We start from the raw sequence: 14,849 nt of genomic DNA, 5'->3' as shown, positions 1-14,849 counted from the left end.
AGTCAACATCTATTTAATTAGACATTCACTTTTATTGCATAAATACAATATTCTAAAATATTCTTTAACTCAATATGACTGGATAAAGTGAGAAAGGAGAAGAATTTGAGGAAGGGAAGAGAGAGAAGGAATTAGAACACAAAGAAATAGAAAAAAATAGGATAGAGCAGGAAGGAAACACCTAGAAGGAAGGAAGTTCTTGAGACAACCTACAGGTCACTTAGACTGTAGAATTCGAAGGGAGTAACCTCCTGTCACACCCCGTAAGAATTTAATATTTCTTTGTTTTTAACCTTTTGACTGTTCAGCTAGGTCACCACGCTCACTCTTTTATCCTGTCAACAGTCACTGAATAGCCTACTATCCACAGGAGAGTGTGCAAGCCTCTGAGGCTGCAAAGGGGCAGCGCTCCAGGGTCTCCCAGTTGGGGGGCCGGGGGAGGTAAGTGGAGCAGCCCAATGAAGCAGTGGATGAGAGAGGGTAGGGGCATCACAGACAAGGACCGACCCAGCTCAGGTGCCGTGCGGCTGCAGAGGCACTTCCAGCTGAGTCTAGCCGAGAAGCTAAGGGTGCAGCAGGGCATTCCATGCACAGCAACGTAAGAGCAAGGGTGCAGCTGGCCCTGCAAAGGCTCCAGGCTCAGGGATTCCAGCCTCCAGGTCCCTTTCTCCCTGAGCCCCTCCTGGGTGTGCTGCTAGAAGAAAGGAGGGGCGGTTCTCCTTTGGTCCTTAAAAATTCTGCCGCAGACACCCCTTCCCCTACCTCTGGGAGCTGACAGTTCTCCCCCAGAACATCTTGCCACCTGGGACCTAAAGCACTGCCCTTAGTAAAACATAAGCCTCGGAGGCCTTCACAGTCAGGCATCTCTGGTCACGCTGAGCCTGGCTCCTGGGCTCCCTAGAAGTACCACTTCCACCCTCCCGGATTCCAAAGGGTCAGGACTGGCTTCCTGGGGTCATAACCTCCATGAAAGCAGAAGGAGGAAAGCATTCGTCTTTCCTCTTAGGGCTTCCCTGATGGCTCAGATGGTAGTGCAGGAGACCCGGGTTCGATCCCTGGGTCGGGACGATCCCCTGGAGAAGGAAATGGCAACTCACTCCAGTATTCTTGCCTGGAGAATTCCATGACAGAGGTGTCTGGTGGCCTACAGACCATGGGGTCCCAAAGAGTGAGACATGATCGAATGACTAACACTTTTCTGAGGGTCTGGCCAGCAGGCACAGCCTGGATGTTGCCTGGTAGATGCTGGTTTTCCAGCTGCAGGGCCCTGGCTGGGATTTCTACCTAGCACAGTGTGACCCCCTCAAACAACCAGGCCCGCCCCATCCAGGCCCCCCGAGCCTGGTGGGTAGCAGCAGCCTTGCTAGCCAACTAGACTGGTGGAGGGACAGCGAGGATCACCCTGAAACTGTGCAACAGCCTAGTTTCCAGTACACAAAGGTCATCAAGTTCCCTCTCCTCCACTGGAGGGGGTGCCTCCCCACCCCAGCCTACCCCTCTCATCCCCACTCCTTTCTGCCCACTTCTGATGGCAGGAGAGCTGGCCTGGAAGGCCCTGCGGAGAGGTGGGCTGGAGCTGTGAGAAGACACCTGAAGCTGAGCAGAGCTTTATCTGGGAGCAGGCGGCTGCTGAATAATGAATTCAGACTGTCTGCACTGTTAGGCTGCACTCAGGCGCACAGGACACACACACACACACACACAGATACACACACGCTGGGCTGACAACTTGGAGGGGCGGGAGCTGGCAGGGCTATGAGTCTCTGTGAGTCGCTGGAGGGAGCCGCTGGGCTTGGTTGCCTTGGTCTCTGTGGGCCGCATTGGAGGGAGAGGAGGCGGCAGCAGAGAGGAGGGAGGCGTGAGTGTGCTGAGTTCTCCATCCACAGAGCTCGTTCCTTCCCCGGCTGCTCCCTCCTGGCGGTTCCGGGGCTCCTCACACCAGCATGGCCTTGCTCGTCCACCTCAAGACGGTCTCCGAGCTGCGGGGCAAGGGTGACCGGATCGCCAAAGTGACTTTCCGAGGTAGGGAAGCCCCCATCTTATGGAGACCCCCAGCTCTGGGCAGATGGGATAGAGCAGCGAGGGAAGGAGGGATTGGAAAACTTCTAGCAGGCTTGGGGCAACAAAGCTTTGTACGGGCAGCCATCTGCCCCTTGCCAGGCTAGCCATTATGATTTCTCGAAAATCAGGGTCCCCCTGTTTCAGTATCTGCGTGTGCGTCTCTCCCTGCACCGGCCAATGTGCCAGCCGGAGGACTGTAGAGTCCTTGGCCTACAGGAGGTCCTGGGGAGGCAAAAGCAAGAACCCCACCCCCAGGCTCAGGGGACCCTGGGCCCCCTCTTCCCCTCTCTCTCTCTCCTGCAGGCTGGTTTCCTTGGGCACAAAGTGGAGGTGGGTTCCCAGCCTGGCAGACCCAGGCTCATAGAAACCAGCATGATGGCGATACTGTTGGCTTCTTTTAGGTCTGTCTGTGGTCAGGGATCCTTTGAGCCCCACGAGCCTCTCTCACTGTCAGGTCTCTTCCTAGCCCCCTAGCATCCAGTCACCATTTACTATGACCTCTGTGCCACAGCTGGGGGCTGGGCATGACCCAGGCCTGGCCCTCGACAAGCCCACATCCAGTGAGACAGGAGGAGCAGGGGACAGATAATAGGAGAGGTGCGTGATACGATAAAGATGGGGACAAATGTAGCATGCAAGCTATAGAAGCAGCACCCTGATGCAGGCTGGGGGCAGGGCAGTCAGGGAAGGCTTCCAGGAGGAGGTGACACTACAGCTGAAACCCAAGGGAAGAGCAACAAGGAGTAAGGTGAACAGGAAAGGACAGAGCAGACAGAAGCGACAGGATGCCCACGGTCAGGAGAGGAGCTGGAGCATGGGAACAGACCGAGGCCCCATGAGCCTGAATCCCTGAGCAGAGCAGAGGAGGCAAGGCGGCCTTCACTCCAGGGACAGTGGGCAGTCCCTGAAGACCAGGAGTCCCTGGTCTTGGTCCCTGGGCCACAGCCCAGCCCCCTGGGCCAGGCACGTCTCTGGCAGCCTTTGACCGAAAGCCAGGTGCTCCTCACTAGACATGGCCCTTCCTCCCCTGGAGAGGGGCCTGAGGGTGGAGGTGGGGTGGGTGAGCAAGGGAGGAGCTGAACAAAGCCACCAGACTAAAGAGCAGAATGAGCATCGGGGCCCAGGCTGGACACACGTCTGCACCTGTGTCAGGAGGGGGAGGGGAGACCGTGGGGCAGCCTTCCCAGGAGGTCTCCAGCAGCCCCCGGGGCATCCATATCACCCCCTTGGTTGAGCCAGCTCTGGGCACCAGGCCCTGGGTTGTCCTGAGGCCTGCTCTCATAGGGACAGGCAGAGGTAGAGGGGGGTTATGGTGTCCCTGCCGACAGGAGGGAGAGGAACAGGGGCCTGGCTGCCTGTTGCTTCCCACACCCACCCAAACTGCTTTCTCTGCAGTACCCTAGATCTCCACGTGCCACCTGCCAGCTGGTGCTGCCTTTAGAAAAAGCAAGCGTGTCCTCTCAAGGGTCCCTGTGTTGGACAGAGCACAGTATTTCGGTCTTTAGCTACAGGTTGCAGTGTTGCTGCTATGGCAGGATAGTCCAGGCTGCACACACCAGTCCCATTTGCAGGCAGAGAAACCAAGGCATAGAGAGATCTGTGTATCTTTGGTGGAGGCACCAAGGCATGGTGGGCCCAATCCACAAGTCCTCATCCCTAGCCCTAATTCTCTGCCCTCAAGGCCTCTTTATCCCTTCTGGTGAGCTGGGGGTGAGCACCTTGTCTGTCTGCTGCTGCTCCTGCTAAGTCACTTCAGTTGTGTCCGACTCTGTGTGATCCCATAGACGGCAGCCCACCAGGCTCCCCTGTCCCTGGGATTCTCCAGGCAAGAACACTGGAGTGGGTTGCCATTTCCTTCTCCAATGCATGAAAGTGAAAAGTGAAAGGGAAGTCACCAGTCATATCCGACTCTTCACGACCGCATGGACTGCAGCCTACCAGGCTCCTCCATCCATCGGAGTTTCCAGGCAAGAGTACTGGAGTGGGGTGCCATTGCCTGATGTTCACCTTTTTCTCTGAGCGGTGGGGCCAGTCCTCACCTCAGGAACTAGCCAATTTGCAACCTGTACCCTCTGGACTGAGTGGAGGGTCCACTTCTGAGCTCTTCCTGTGGAGTGGGCTGTGGTAGGTAGAGCTCCAGAGGAGGGGGTTTTGGGCGGCAGGAACAGACAGACGGCAGGTTTCCAGAATAAATCCACTGCAACAAACTGAGATGCCCCAGTCATTCACCTGCTGCTGCCAGCAGTTGACTATAAATGCCCACAAAGACCGACACTAACTATAATTCAGTGGAAACTGACTCACTCTAGAATGTTCCACAGCACCCCCTGCACATAGCCACTGGTGTCCAGGCAAGTCCCTGGCAGGGAGAAATGAGAAGCCAGTGAACAGTCAGAGGGAGGTGCTGGCCCCGAGCTCCCCAGATCCCTTGAGTAAATCTCCAGGCCAAGTGGTATAAGGGAGCACCAGGTGAGTTATGTGTGGCCCTGGTACACAAATTGGTTGAAATACAGCTTGACTTTCTGTGCTGTGCCCTCTAGGACACCGAGGAAAGAGCCCTATGGGAGTCTGGTAGAGAAATCTCTAAATACAGGGTCGAAAGCCCCCTGGGTCCCATCTGGGTCCTGCTCCAGACTTAACCTTTCTGAACCTCAGTTTCCTCATCAGTAAAATGGGCATGATGATAAAACTCATCTCATCAGGTTTCTGGAGAAGGAAATGGCAACCCACTCCAGTACTCTTGCCTGGAAAATCCCCGTGGACAGAGGAGCCTGGCAGGCTGTAGTCCATGGGGTTGCAAGAGTCGGACACGACTTGGCGACCAAACCACCACCACCACCACCACCACCATCAGGCTGCTTCAGTGAAAAAATTAGGTATGGGAAAGCACTTAAGTGACCTCTTTGTTTGTGAGGTGGCTGTTCCACTCCTACTTGGGGTGGCTGCTGGCCTCTGAGTCATCTTCTTTCCAGCCCAGCTTCCTTCTTCTGTCAGCCAGGAGTGAGGAGAGAAGGTACCATGGGAGGTAGAGAGGAGAGCACACCTGAGGGGTTCCAACCTGTGCCAAGAGCAGGGAAATCAGCCCAGCCTCTGCTCTAGAGGGAGCCCCCCCACCAACTAAGATGTTCCACAGGAACCCAGGGTAGACTCCCTCCCCCGAGACCCGTGTTCCCATATGAGCTGGGCAGGCACCATCTTCATCCCCAGCCACGCATGTTTTCCCTCCACTCCAGCTCAGCTCACTCCACTCCACCCTCAGGCTCACTCAGCACACACGACCCAGCTCCATCTGTAGCTTTTGACTCTCACTGCCCCAGTGGCCCGCTCCTAGCCCGGGCCTATCCTCATTCATTCATTCCCTGAATGTGCTGACATTTGTGGCCAGGCCTGGAACCCCCCGGGGTAAAGAAGATGCAGTCTGTAACCTCAGGAGTCATGGTGCATTGAGGCAGACATGGAGACACCAGAAGGTGCAGACCCCAGTCCCCTCATGCTTGTGGACCACTGGGCCTTGGGTCTCTGCTTCACATAAGCAAGATGAAGACCGTGGTCCTCATTTAACCCAGAGGCTTGAGTCAGGACTGGGAGGTCTGGGAAGGAGCCATCCTGACTATAGGATGCTACTCAGAAGGAGGCAGTGGAGCTTAAGTTGTCCTTTTTCATCTCCTGAAATCATTCCCAGCATCACTCACAGCCATGGAAGGTGGGGTGGGAAGGGCCTCTAGGATCCTCCAGTCCAACTTTCTCCCTGTTTCTCAGCCCCTTCCATGCCCCCTGCCCTGACTGTCTGGAGCCAGCCTCCTGGTCCTCCCTTGCTCTCCATCCCTGAGCTTTCTTGCCAGAATGCTGGGCTTGGGGAGTTGATGGATGAGCTGGGTGAGCTCTGGAAGCTGGGTCTGGTCTTCACCTAATTCTCCTGACCTGGTCACTGGCACAGAGTTTTGCTTTATCAAGGCTTCCCCCTCGGCCCAGCTGATTTTTCCTCCCTCTCCTTCACCCCAGCCCACTCCATGGGTTCCCACTACACTGACTTCTTGCCATTCCCCAAAGGTGCCAGGCCTTCTTAATCTCCAGGCCTCGAGACATTGTGTTTCTTCTTCCGCCTCCACCTTGAGAACCCCCATTAATTCTGTGCACCCTTCAAGGCCCAGCTCAGCTGTTGCCTCCTCTGTGAAGCCCTGCCCTGCTTGCAGTAGTGTGTGTACTCCTCCCACCACTCACCTAGGGCACTCTGTAGTTCAGCAGCTGCCCCTGTTTACATGCCACTAAGGCTTTCCAGGTGGCACTAGTGGTAAAGAATCTGCTTGCCAATCCAGGATACCTAAGAGACGTGGGTTCGATCCCTGGGTCGGGAAGATCCGCTGGAGGAGGGCATGGCAACCCCCTCCAGTATGCTTGCCTGGAGAATCCCATGGACAGAGGAGCCTACCATCTAAGCACATTCAAGACAGCGATCTGATCTTAGCTCTCCTAATGCAGCCTTATGCTGGGCACTGGGCCAGGTCATCAAAATGAATAGGAAATGGCATGTTTTTGAACTTGTTAGTGGGTTTGAATCCTTCGTCCTCTGTGGCACTGCCACTCTGGCTTAGTGTCCTCAACTGTGAATGTCCCCGCCCCCTGCTGTCTATCCAGAAGAATCTTCCAGGGCCCCAGCGGGAGGCTAACTTCACCCTCTAGCAAATGTTGGGGAGTTCGGCTCTGGCCCGCAGGTCAGAAGCAAGAGGGGCTATACAGCCCCCACCCCATCTGCTTTATGGAATATGCTTATTCTGAGCATCACTGCCTAGAGTGCAAGGTACATGGTGGGGCTTTAAAAAACTAGGATCTCACAATCCGATAGGGGAAAGAAATATGTGCAGATAAAATGGAGAAACATTGCCAGGCATAGAGGGCCAAGGTGTGCTTAGTGGCAGGGCATAAACTGCAATACATTCAGAGGATGGCAGCTTGCCCCCGTACACCAGAGGTCAAAGAAAGCTTTTCGAGAGGACAGAGGAGGAGACAGAGGAGGAGAGCTTAAGGAAGCACTTAAGCTGAGCCTTGAATAGCTGCTTGCACAAGTGGAGATGTGGAAGAAAGTCGAGGATTTTTGCTTGTGGGAGACGAGGCCATTCTGGGTGAGGGACTGACAGGACCAGAGCCCAGAGGAGTGAAATCCCAGTTAAATCCAATGGCCAGGCAGCCAATAGGTTTGGCTGCAGCAGAGGTGGCAGGCAGTCAGTGGAGGCCGACGAGCCCAGAAAGGAACGTGGGGCTAGGTGGGTGACTTTGTGCTGAGAAGGGGTTAGGGCCCTCACTGAGCACTGAGGACAAGATTCCTCTACTCTCTGCTGCTGCAGGGGCCACCTCAGGTTCCAAGTTAGATTCATTTTCCCATTAAAAGGGTGGAGCTTTCCCTCTTGGGGAGACATGATTTCTCTGGAGACTTCTCTGCCATCCTGATGAAGGAGGCAGAGAGGATCCCAGTGTCCCAGCCCTGAGATGCTCCTAGATGCCTGGACCTGCCTGTGCACACTGGTTCCACTCAGCACCTCCTCTCTGGGAGGTGGGCATTGTCCCTACTGAAGGTGGCAGAGGGAGGGGACCCTTAGGACAGCCCTGCAGTGCACAGAGGGCTGTGGACATGGCTCCATGCCTCTGTGGGTCCCCTGAGGGATGTGTGCCTGCCTGCTCCACTCTTCACAGCACTCACAGGTGGGGGCAGGATCTTCTCTGCTGAAAGCCCTTGATGACAAATGGCCCCCCATGCCGACCCAGCCAGACCAAACCAGTGCAGACCTCGGAGAACAGCAGAGCATGCTGGATGTTGCCCAGGCCTCTCCTGCTCTGATGAGGAGGAGATCATTTTATGATGTTGAAACAACCATAAAATTGGCCTCTACTGTAAACAGCCCTCAGCAAAAATGCTGCTGGAAGGAAATGTGTTCAAGATCAGACTTGCAAATAATTTCCCTGAATTGCAAAGTCTTGGTTATCTTACCCACCTTTACTGATAACACAAAGCTATATCCCTTCCACCGACTCCCATCCCTGGGTCCAATCTTTTTTTTTTTTTTTAACTTTTTAGAATGGAAAATCTCAAATAAATACAAGAGTAGGGAAAATAGTACTAGTACAATTGCCCTCAAGTTCTCCCCCATGCAGTCTCAACAGCTATCAACTCATGGACAACCTTGTTTCATCTGTACCCTTTCCTACTCCTACCCTCCAAATTATTTGGGAGTAAATCCCAATACCACACTATTTCCTCTGTAAATAGTCAGTATATAGATATAAAAATCAAGGGCTAAAAAGTCCCCACATATCATTCATAAATAACAATAATTCCTTAATTGTATCAAGTATTCAGTCAGTAATCACTTATGATTGTCTCATTGATGTCATAAACTCTTTCCCAGTTCATTAAAAGTTATATTTTAATGAGTTTTGTAAGTCAAGTATTTAGTCATTAGTTCACTCCTTTCATTCATCCAGGTAATAATATTCATTGAGAGCCAGTTATGAGCTAAGTGCTATTGCAGGCAATGGGGTGACAGCAGTCAATGAGACAGACATGGTCCTTGCCCTCCAGGGGAAGACAGCCATTGCACAGGTCACTGTGAGTGTGATGAGTATTCTGGAAAGGGAGGGACAGGTGCCAGGCAGCATGGGGTGAGGGAAACCCACTCAGACCAGGAGCTCCCGAAGCCTCCCTAAGAGGGTGAGTCAATGAGATGAAGCTGGAAAAGCACACAGGCCCAGGCTGAGCAGGGGGTGGGCTGATATCTAAACACTCTTGAGCAAGGATAATATGTTGGCGGAAGCAACGCTCACAAAAGGCCCCAGTGCAGGCAGAGGGACCACTGTCAGTACAGGTATAATGATGTGGAACTATGTCAAGGGCTTGGGGAACAAGGAGAGCTGGCAGGGCCTGGGCTGGGAGTGGGTGGAGGGGAGGCTGGGCTCAAACACAGAGGGTCTTCAGCGTTACACCTGGAGTTTGAACTTTGCCTTGTGAGTGGGAGTTACTGAGGCTCTTGGCAGGAGAATGGGGTGGGGAGATCTGATTTGGGGAAGCATACTCTGGAGGTCAGAAGCCCAGGGAGGGGCAGTGGCACAGGCAGAGGTTGCGCCTCAACAGGGGGCTGTGGATTTGGAGAGAAGGGGTGGCATTGGTTCAGAGAGGGGGCAGCTCTGGAGTTGAGGGTAAGCAAGAAGGCAGGGCCAGTGTGCCTCTGGATTCCGTACTTGAGTACCTGGGTGGACAGTGAGGCCACCAAGGGAGCAAGGAAGGGCAGGTTTGGGGCACACAAAGAGGATGGGCTTGCCTGCAAGTCATTCTAGTGAGTATGTCCCCCGGGAAGTCAGAAATTTCACTCGGTACCCTGTGTACCCAGGAAAAGGGTTGGAATCCAGTGGTTGCGAATCCAGATGGTAAGGTCTAGGAGAAGGTGAAATATGCTTGGTTCTTATGGGACTGCTGTGGGATTAAATGAGAAAGTTGATATACATGAAAGGCTCTACAAACTGTAAATTGCTGTGCAATATAAGGATTATGCTAATTATTCCAGGACCCCTCATGCTACAACCTTCTACAGACAGAGAAAGAGAGTGGAGTGTGATTCTGGGGACCCCATGGACCTAAGGATTGGTTGGGCAGGAGTTCTCCTTTGGACTCCTGCTCATTGTTGACACCCCAAATTCTGCCAGACATGAAGATGATGGGGTGAAAACACCTGGAGCCATCACCATCCTGGTGGACTCCTCCAGTCCAGGCACCTCACTAGGTTCCCTGGGGCCTGCACAGTGCACAGAACAGACCCCAGACAGAAGAGACAGGGCAGCAGCACAACTTAGAGGTGCAGCAGGAGGAGCCAAGCAGTTAGCAGCAGGGGAGACTGAAGCCCTGAGCCAAGCAGCACCAGTCAGTGATCTGCTTCCTCCACTGACAGTTCAGAAAGGGCTCCTGAGACAGAGAATACCACGTGGTCATTTCTACCTTTGGCCTCTTACCTCTTTGCTGCTTGAACTGATCTAACCCCAAGAGGTTGGCTCAACAGTCATTGCTTCTATTTTATTTTATATTTCTAAGCAAACAGGCTCATCAACTTAACTGGAGGTCAGTTTTCACTCAATGGCTTTTTTAAAAAGCCAAGGTTTAAGAAAAAGTCAGGACTGCAGTTTTAACAGTTTTACCCCGTTTAAGGATGTAAAAAGAGTCACCTTTCCATTATGCTTCATTATCTTCCCAGTGCCTGACACCGGGAAGGTACTCTGCACAGCTTGTGGGTCACTGAGACCTCAGCCTCCTCCATCTGTCACAGAATGGGAGAACCCAAGATGCACCAGTTGCTGAGTGTGTAACTGGTTCTGTCTTAGGCGCAAGGGGAAGCACCACACTCTCTTTACGTTAGTGCCTGGGTCTGAAAAAAAATGGGAACCAGAGCCATCAGTTACACAGAAGAATCAGTGTGAGGCAGCACCTGCAAGGAAGTACAGGTTTGAGCTGAGCCAGAGGGATGGCGTTCACAATCCCTGCCCTGCCCCTGCCTCTCAGGTGGATCCCTGACCTAAGCCTGAGTTTCCACTGAGTCCCCCGGTGTTAATAGGGTGAGGGAAGGGGAAATAAATAAGTGGAGGTAAGAAATTATATTTGAGTAAGATTTGCGGAAAACAAAGGGTAAGAGGTAGATGAGACCTCCATCTAACCGAGAAATGGGGCAAAGGAAGGGACAACCTTCCCTGTGGGAACCCCAGGGACTCTACAGAACCCAAACCTGGCTCTCTGAGTTGCTGGCAATCTCTGGAGAGCACACACTGTTTAAGGAACTGAAGGAACAGCTGCTTTCCTGGAAAATTTTTTTCAATAGAGTTTCTTCGTTCTACAGTACCATCAGTTGTCATTATAAAGTTGGATAGAATGTGTTCCTCATAGGTGAAGAAGTGTTATTACAGGAGAGAATCACAAACAACTGAACAATAAAGTCCTTAGAGACGTGGAAGGTTTGACAGCATCATCAAGCACCTTGACCTAACTGGCATTCCTAGAATCTTTCACTCCCAAGCTGAAAAAATACACATTCTTCTCATGTACACCGAGTACTTATCAAGACAGGCCATATCCTAGGTAATTAAACAAGTCACACTACATTTCAAAAGACCAGCATCTTACAGAGTATATATTCTGACCCCTCTGGCATTCAGTTAGAAGTAAAACACATAAGAGATCTTTAAAAGCTCCAAATATTCAGAAATTAAATAATACCCTTCTAAATAACCTGTGGCCAAAGAGAAAACAAAAGCAAAATTATGACATTTCTAACTGGATGTTAATGAAAATACCACACATCAACATTTATAGCTTTAAATACTCACAGCAGAAAAAATATATATATACAATCAATGATTTAGGTTCCTGCCTTAAGAAGCTACTAAAAGAAAAGCAAATTAAACTCAAGAATAAAAACATTATGCTAAGTGTAGTAAGCCAGGCTCAAAAGACCATATATCATAGGATTCCCTTTGTATGAAAAGGTCAGAATAGAAAAAATATATAAAGACAGAAAATGGATTAGTTGTTGCCAGGGGCTGGAAAGAGAGGATGATGGGAAGAGATTGCTAATGAGTATGGGGTTTCTGTTGGGGTGATGAAAATATTCTAGAATTAGTGATGAAGGTTGCACAACCTTGTAAATATACAAAACTCACTGATATGTACACTTTCAATGAGTGAACTCTATGGTTTGTGAGTTATGTTTCAATAAATAAAAATACAATCTAAATGATTAAATCCACAGATAACAAAAGGAAAGAAATAGAAGACAACACAGAAAAATAACAGAGTTCTTTTAAAAAAAATAATAAAATAGGTAAAGTATAGCAAGATTGAACAAGGAGGAAAAAAAAAAACAAGAAAACACAAATTACCAATATCAGAAAGGAAAGAGGGGATATGATTACATTAAAAGGAAAATGAGGGAATATTATGAATAATGTTATCTCAATAAATTTCTACAACTCAGATGAAAGTGACAAATCCCTTGAAAAATAACTGACCAACACTGACACAAAAAAGTCCAGTAGCTATTAAAGACATCAACTTTGTATAACAAGGATAATAATGATGTTGATGGTGGTGGTGTAAACTGCTTTTCCATAAAGAAGACTTCAGGTCTGGATAGGTTCATGGGTAAATTCTAAAAAATACTTAGAGAAAAAATAATGCTAATCTTACACAAACTCCCAGAAAATAGAGAAAAACAAACACTTTGCAACTCATTTTTGATACCAAAATCTGATAAAGATTTTGTACAAATAGAAAATTAGAGCCCAATATCCCTCAGGAACAAAGATGTGAAAATACTTAACAAAATATTAGTCAGTTGAGTAGCACTATACGAAAGAGATAGCACATCATGGCAAGTGAGCTTTATCCCAGGAATGCAAGGTTGGTTTAAAATTGTAAAAATAATGACTGGCTAGAACTCTAGTATCAGTGTTGAATAAAAGTGGACAACCTTGCCTTGCTTATGATATGGATATAGAAATGGCCAATAAACACATGAAAATGTGATCATGATTAGTCACTGGAAAAATTAAACTCAAAAACCAAAGTCAATTACAGCTTCACATGCACTGAAATGTAAAGTCTGACAATAACCAAATGTTGGTGAGGATATAGAACCATTATATTTTTTTACATTGTGGATGGGATTATAAAACAGTATAATCACTTTTCAAATCTGTTTGGCAATTTCTTCCAAAGTTAAACTTAAACATATGCTATAACCCAGTGATTCTGCTGTTAGATATTTCCCCAAGAGAAATGAAATGATAGTTGCACAAAAATACTTTTGCAAGAATGTTCACAGCATCTTTACTCACAACATTTCATGACATTGAAACCATGCCCAAAAGTATGAACAAGAAAATGGATAAACAAATTATTCATACTACAGAAATTACTCAACAATAAAATTGAATGAATTACTGATATATGCAACCACAAAACTGCATTTTGGGTGAATCACAGAAGTGTTACAATGACGGCAAGAAGTTAGACACACAAAAAAGTACATTTTGTATGATACCATTTATAAAAGTTTAAAATCAAAAGTTAGAAATCAGAGCAGTGGTTTACCTATGAGGGGTAGAGACTGATGGAGGTGGCAGGGCGGGGTGTGCAGGGAGGGAATGTCTTGAGAATTGGAAATGTTCTTCATCAATGTGTCTTAATTATATGGTGAGCACAAAAGTATATGCATTTATCAAAACTCATTGAGTTGTGCATTTAAGATCTGTGAATGCAATACTGTAAAGCAATTATCCTTCAATTAAAAATAAATAATTTTTTTTAAATCTGTGAATGTAAATTTTACCTTGTTTAAAAAAAGAGCTAATCATACCTAAAATACCTAGACTTTGAAAAATATTACATAAGATGAGGTATAAAATCGCTCCTGATTATATACTACTAAAAATAAGCTACAAAATGTGATTCATAATAGAGGGAACCATTTTTATATTTAAGACACAACTTAAACGTCAAAAGAAAAAGCAGGACTCTTTAGCAGAATAATAGCCATCTTTTAACTGGGTAATGAGCTATGTACTAGGTGTATAAGCACTATCATTTTCTCCATTTTATCGATGAGGAAACTAAGACAAAGACTGGTTAACTTCTTCAAGAGCACACGGCCAACAAGTGATAGAGCTGGGCTTCGAACTCGGGGAGCCTGGCCCACGAACCTTAACCACCATCCCGTGGCCCCTTGTGCTTGTAAGGGACTTGCTGCTTTACTCAGGTTTTCACAGAAACAATCTCTTGCTGACCCTCTACACTGGTTCCAGGATGTAGGGTTGTCCAGGTTAATTGCCCCCAGTTTAGAGATGATGGGCTTCCCAGGTGGCACAGTCGTAAAGAATCCATCTGCCAATTCAGGAGGCACAAGAGAGGTGGGTTCAATCTCTGGGTCAGGAAGATCCCCTAGAGGAGGAAATGGCAACCTGTTCCAGTATTCTTGCCTGGGAAATCCTATGGACAGAGGAGCGTGGCAGTCTACAGTCCATAGGGTCACAAAGAGTCACGCACATCAGAGATGATGATTCCGAGACCCCAGGGGTTGAGTAGCCAGCTCCAGGCCTCCAGCCTGAGCCTCAGTTCAGTCCAGTTCAGTTGCTCAGTCGTGTCCGACTCTTTGTGACCTCATGAATCGCAGCACGCCAGGCCTCCCTGTCCATCACCATCTCCCGGAGTTCACTCAGACTTACGTCCATCGAGTCAGTGGTGCCATCCAGCCATCTCATCCTCTGTCATCCCCTTCTCCTCCTGCCCCCAATCCCTCCCAGCATCAGAGTCTTTTCCAGTGAGTCAACTCTTGGCATTAGGTGGCCAAAGTACTGGAGTTTCAGCTTCAGCATCAGTCCCTCCAAAGAAATTCCAGGGCTGATCTCCTTCAGAATGGACTGATTGGATCTCCTTGCAGTCCAAGCGACTCTCAAGAGTCTTCTCCAACACCACAGTTCAAAGCCATCAATTCTTCGGTGCTCAGCTTTCTTCACAGTCCAACTCTCACATCCATACATGACCACTGGAAAAACCATAGCCTTTACTAGACGGATCTTAGTTGTCAAAGTAATGTCTCTGCTTTTGAATATGCTATCTAGGTTGGTCATAACTTTTCTTCCAAGGGGTAAGTGTCTTTTAATTTCATGGCTGCAGTCTCAGTACATGGCCTCAAACCTGGGTTAGACATGGCTCTTTTTCTGCACACAGGGCCCTGCCTCCCCACAGTCATAGAAGTAGC

The 14,849-nt window shown here is 49.1% G+C and overlaps 1 protein-coding gene across 3 annotated transcripts in view; it reads left to right on the top strand.

Annotated features, from left to right (window-relative positions):
* Nucleotides 1-1,943: 1,943 nt before the first annotated feature.
* The window catches only part of OTOF (otoferlin), an 89,477-nt gene continuing 76,571 nt past the window's right edge, over nt 1,944-14,849 (top strand). For all 3 annotated transcript variants that reach the window (XM_068982191.1, XM_068982171.1, XM_068982181.1), the window contains exon 1: nt 1,944-2,022. In XM_068982191.1, coding sequence (XP_068838292.1) covers nt 1,944-2,022 — 79 coding nt within the window. The remainder of the gene's footprint in view (nt 2,023-14,849) is intronic.

This window comes from Capricornis sumatraensis, chromosome 1 (genome assembly GCF_032405125.1).
Source record: "Capricornis sumatraensis isolate serow.1 chromosome 1, serow.2, whole genome shotgun sequence".
Lineage (NCBI taxonomy): Eukaryota > Metazoa > Chordata > Mammalia > Artiodactyla > Bovidae > Capricornis > Capricornis sumatraensis.
Note: the sequence above shows the minus strand (reverse complement) of the source record. Positions and strands in the feature narration are given on the sequence as shown.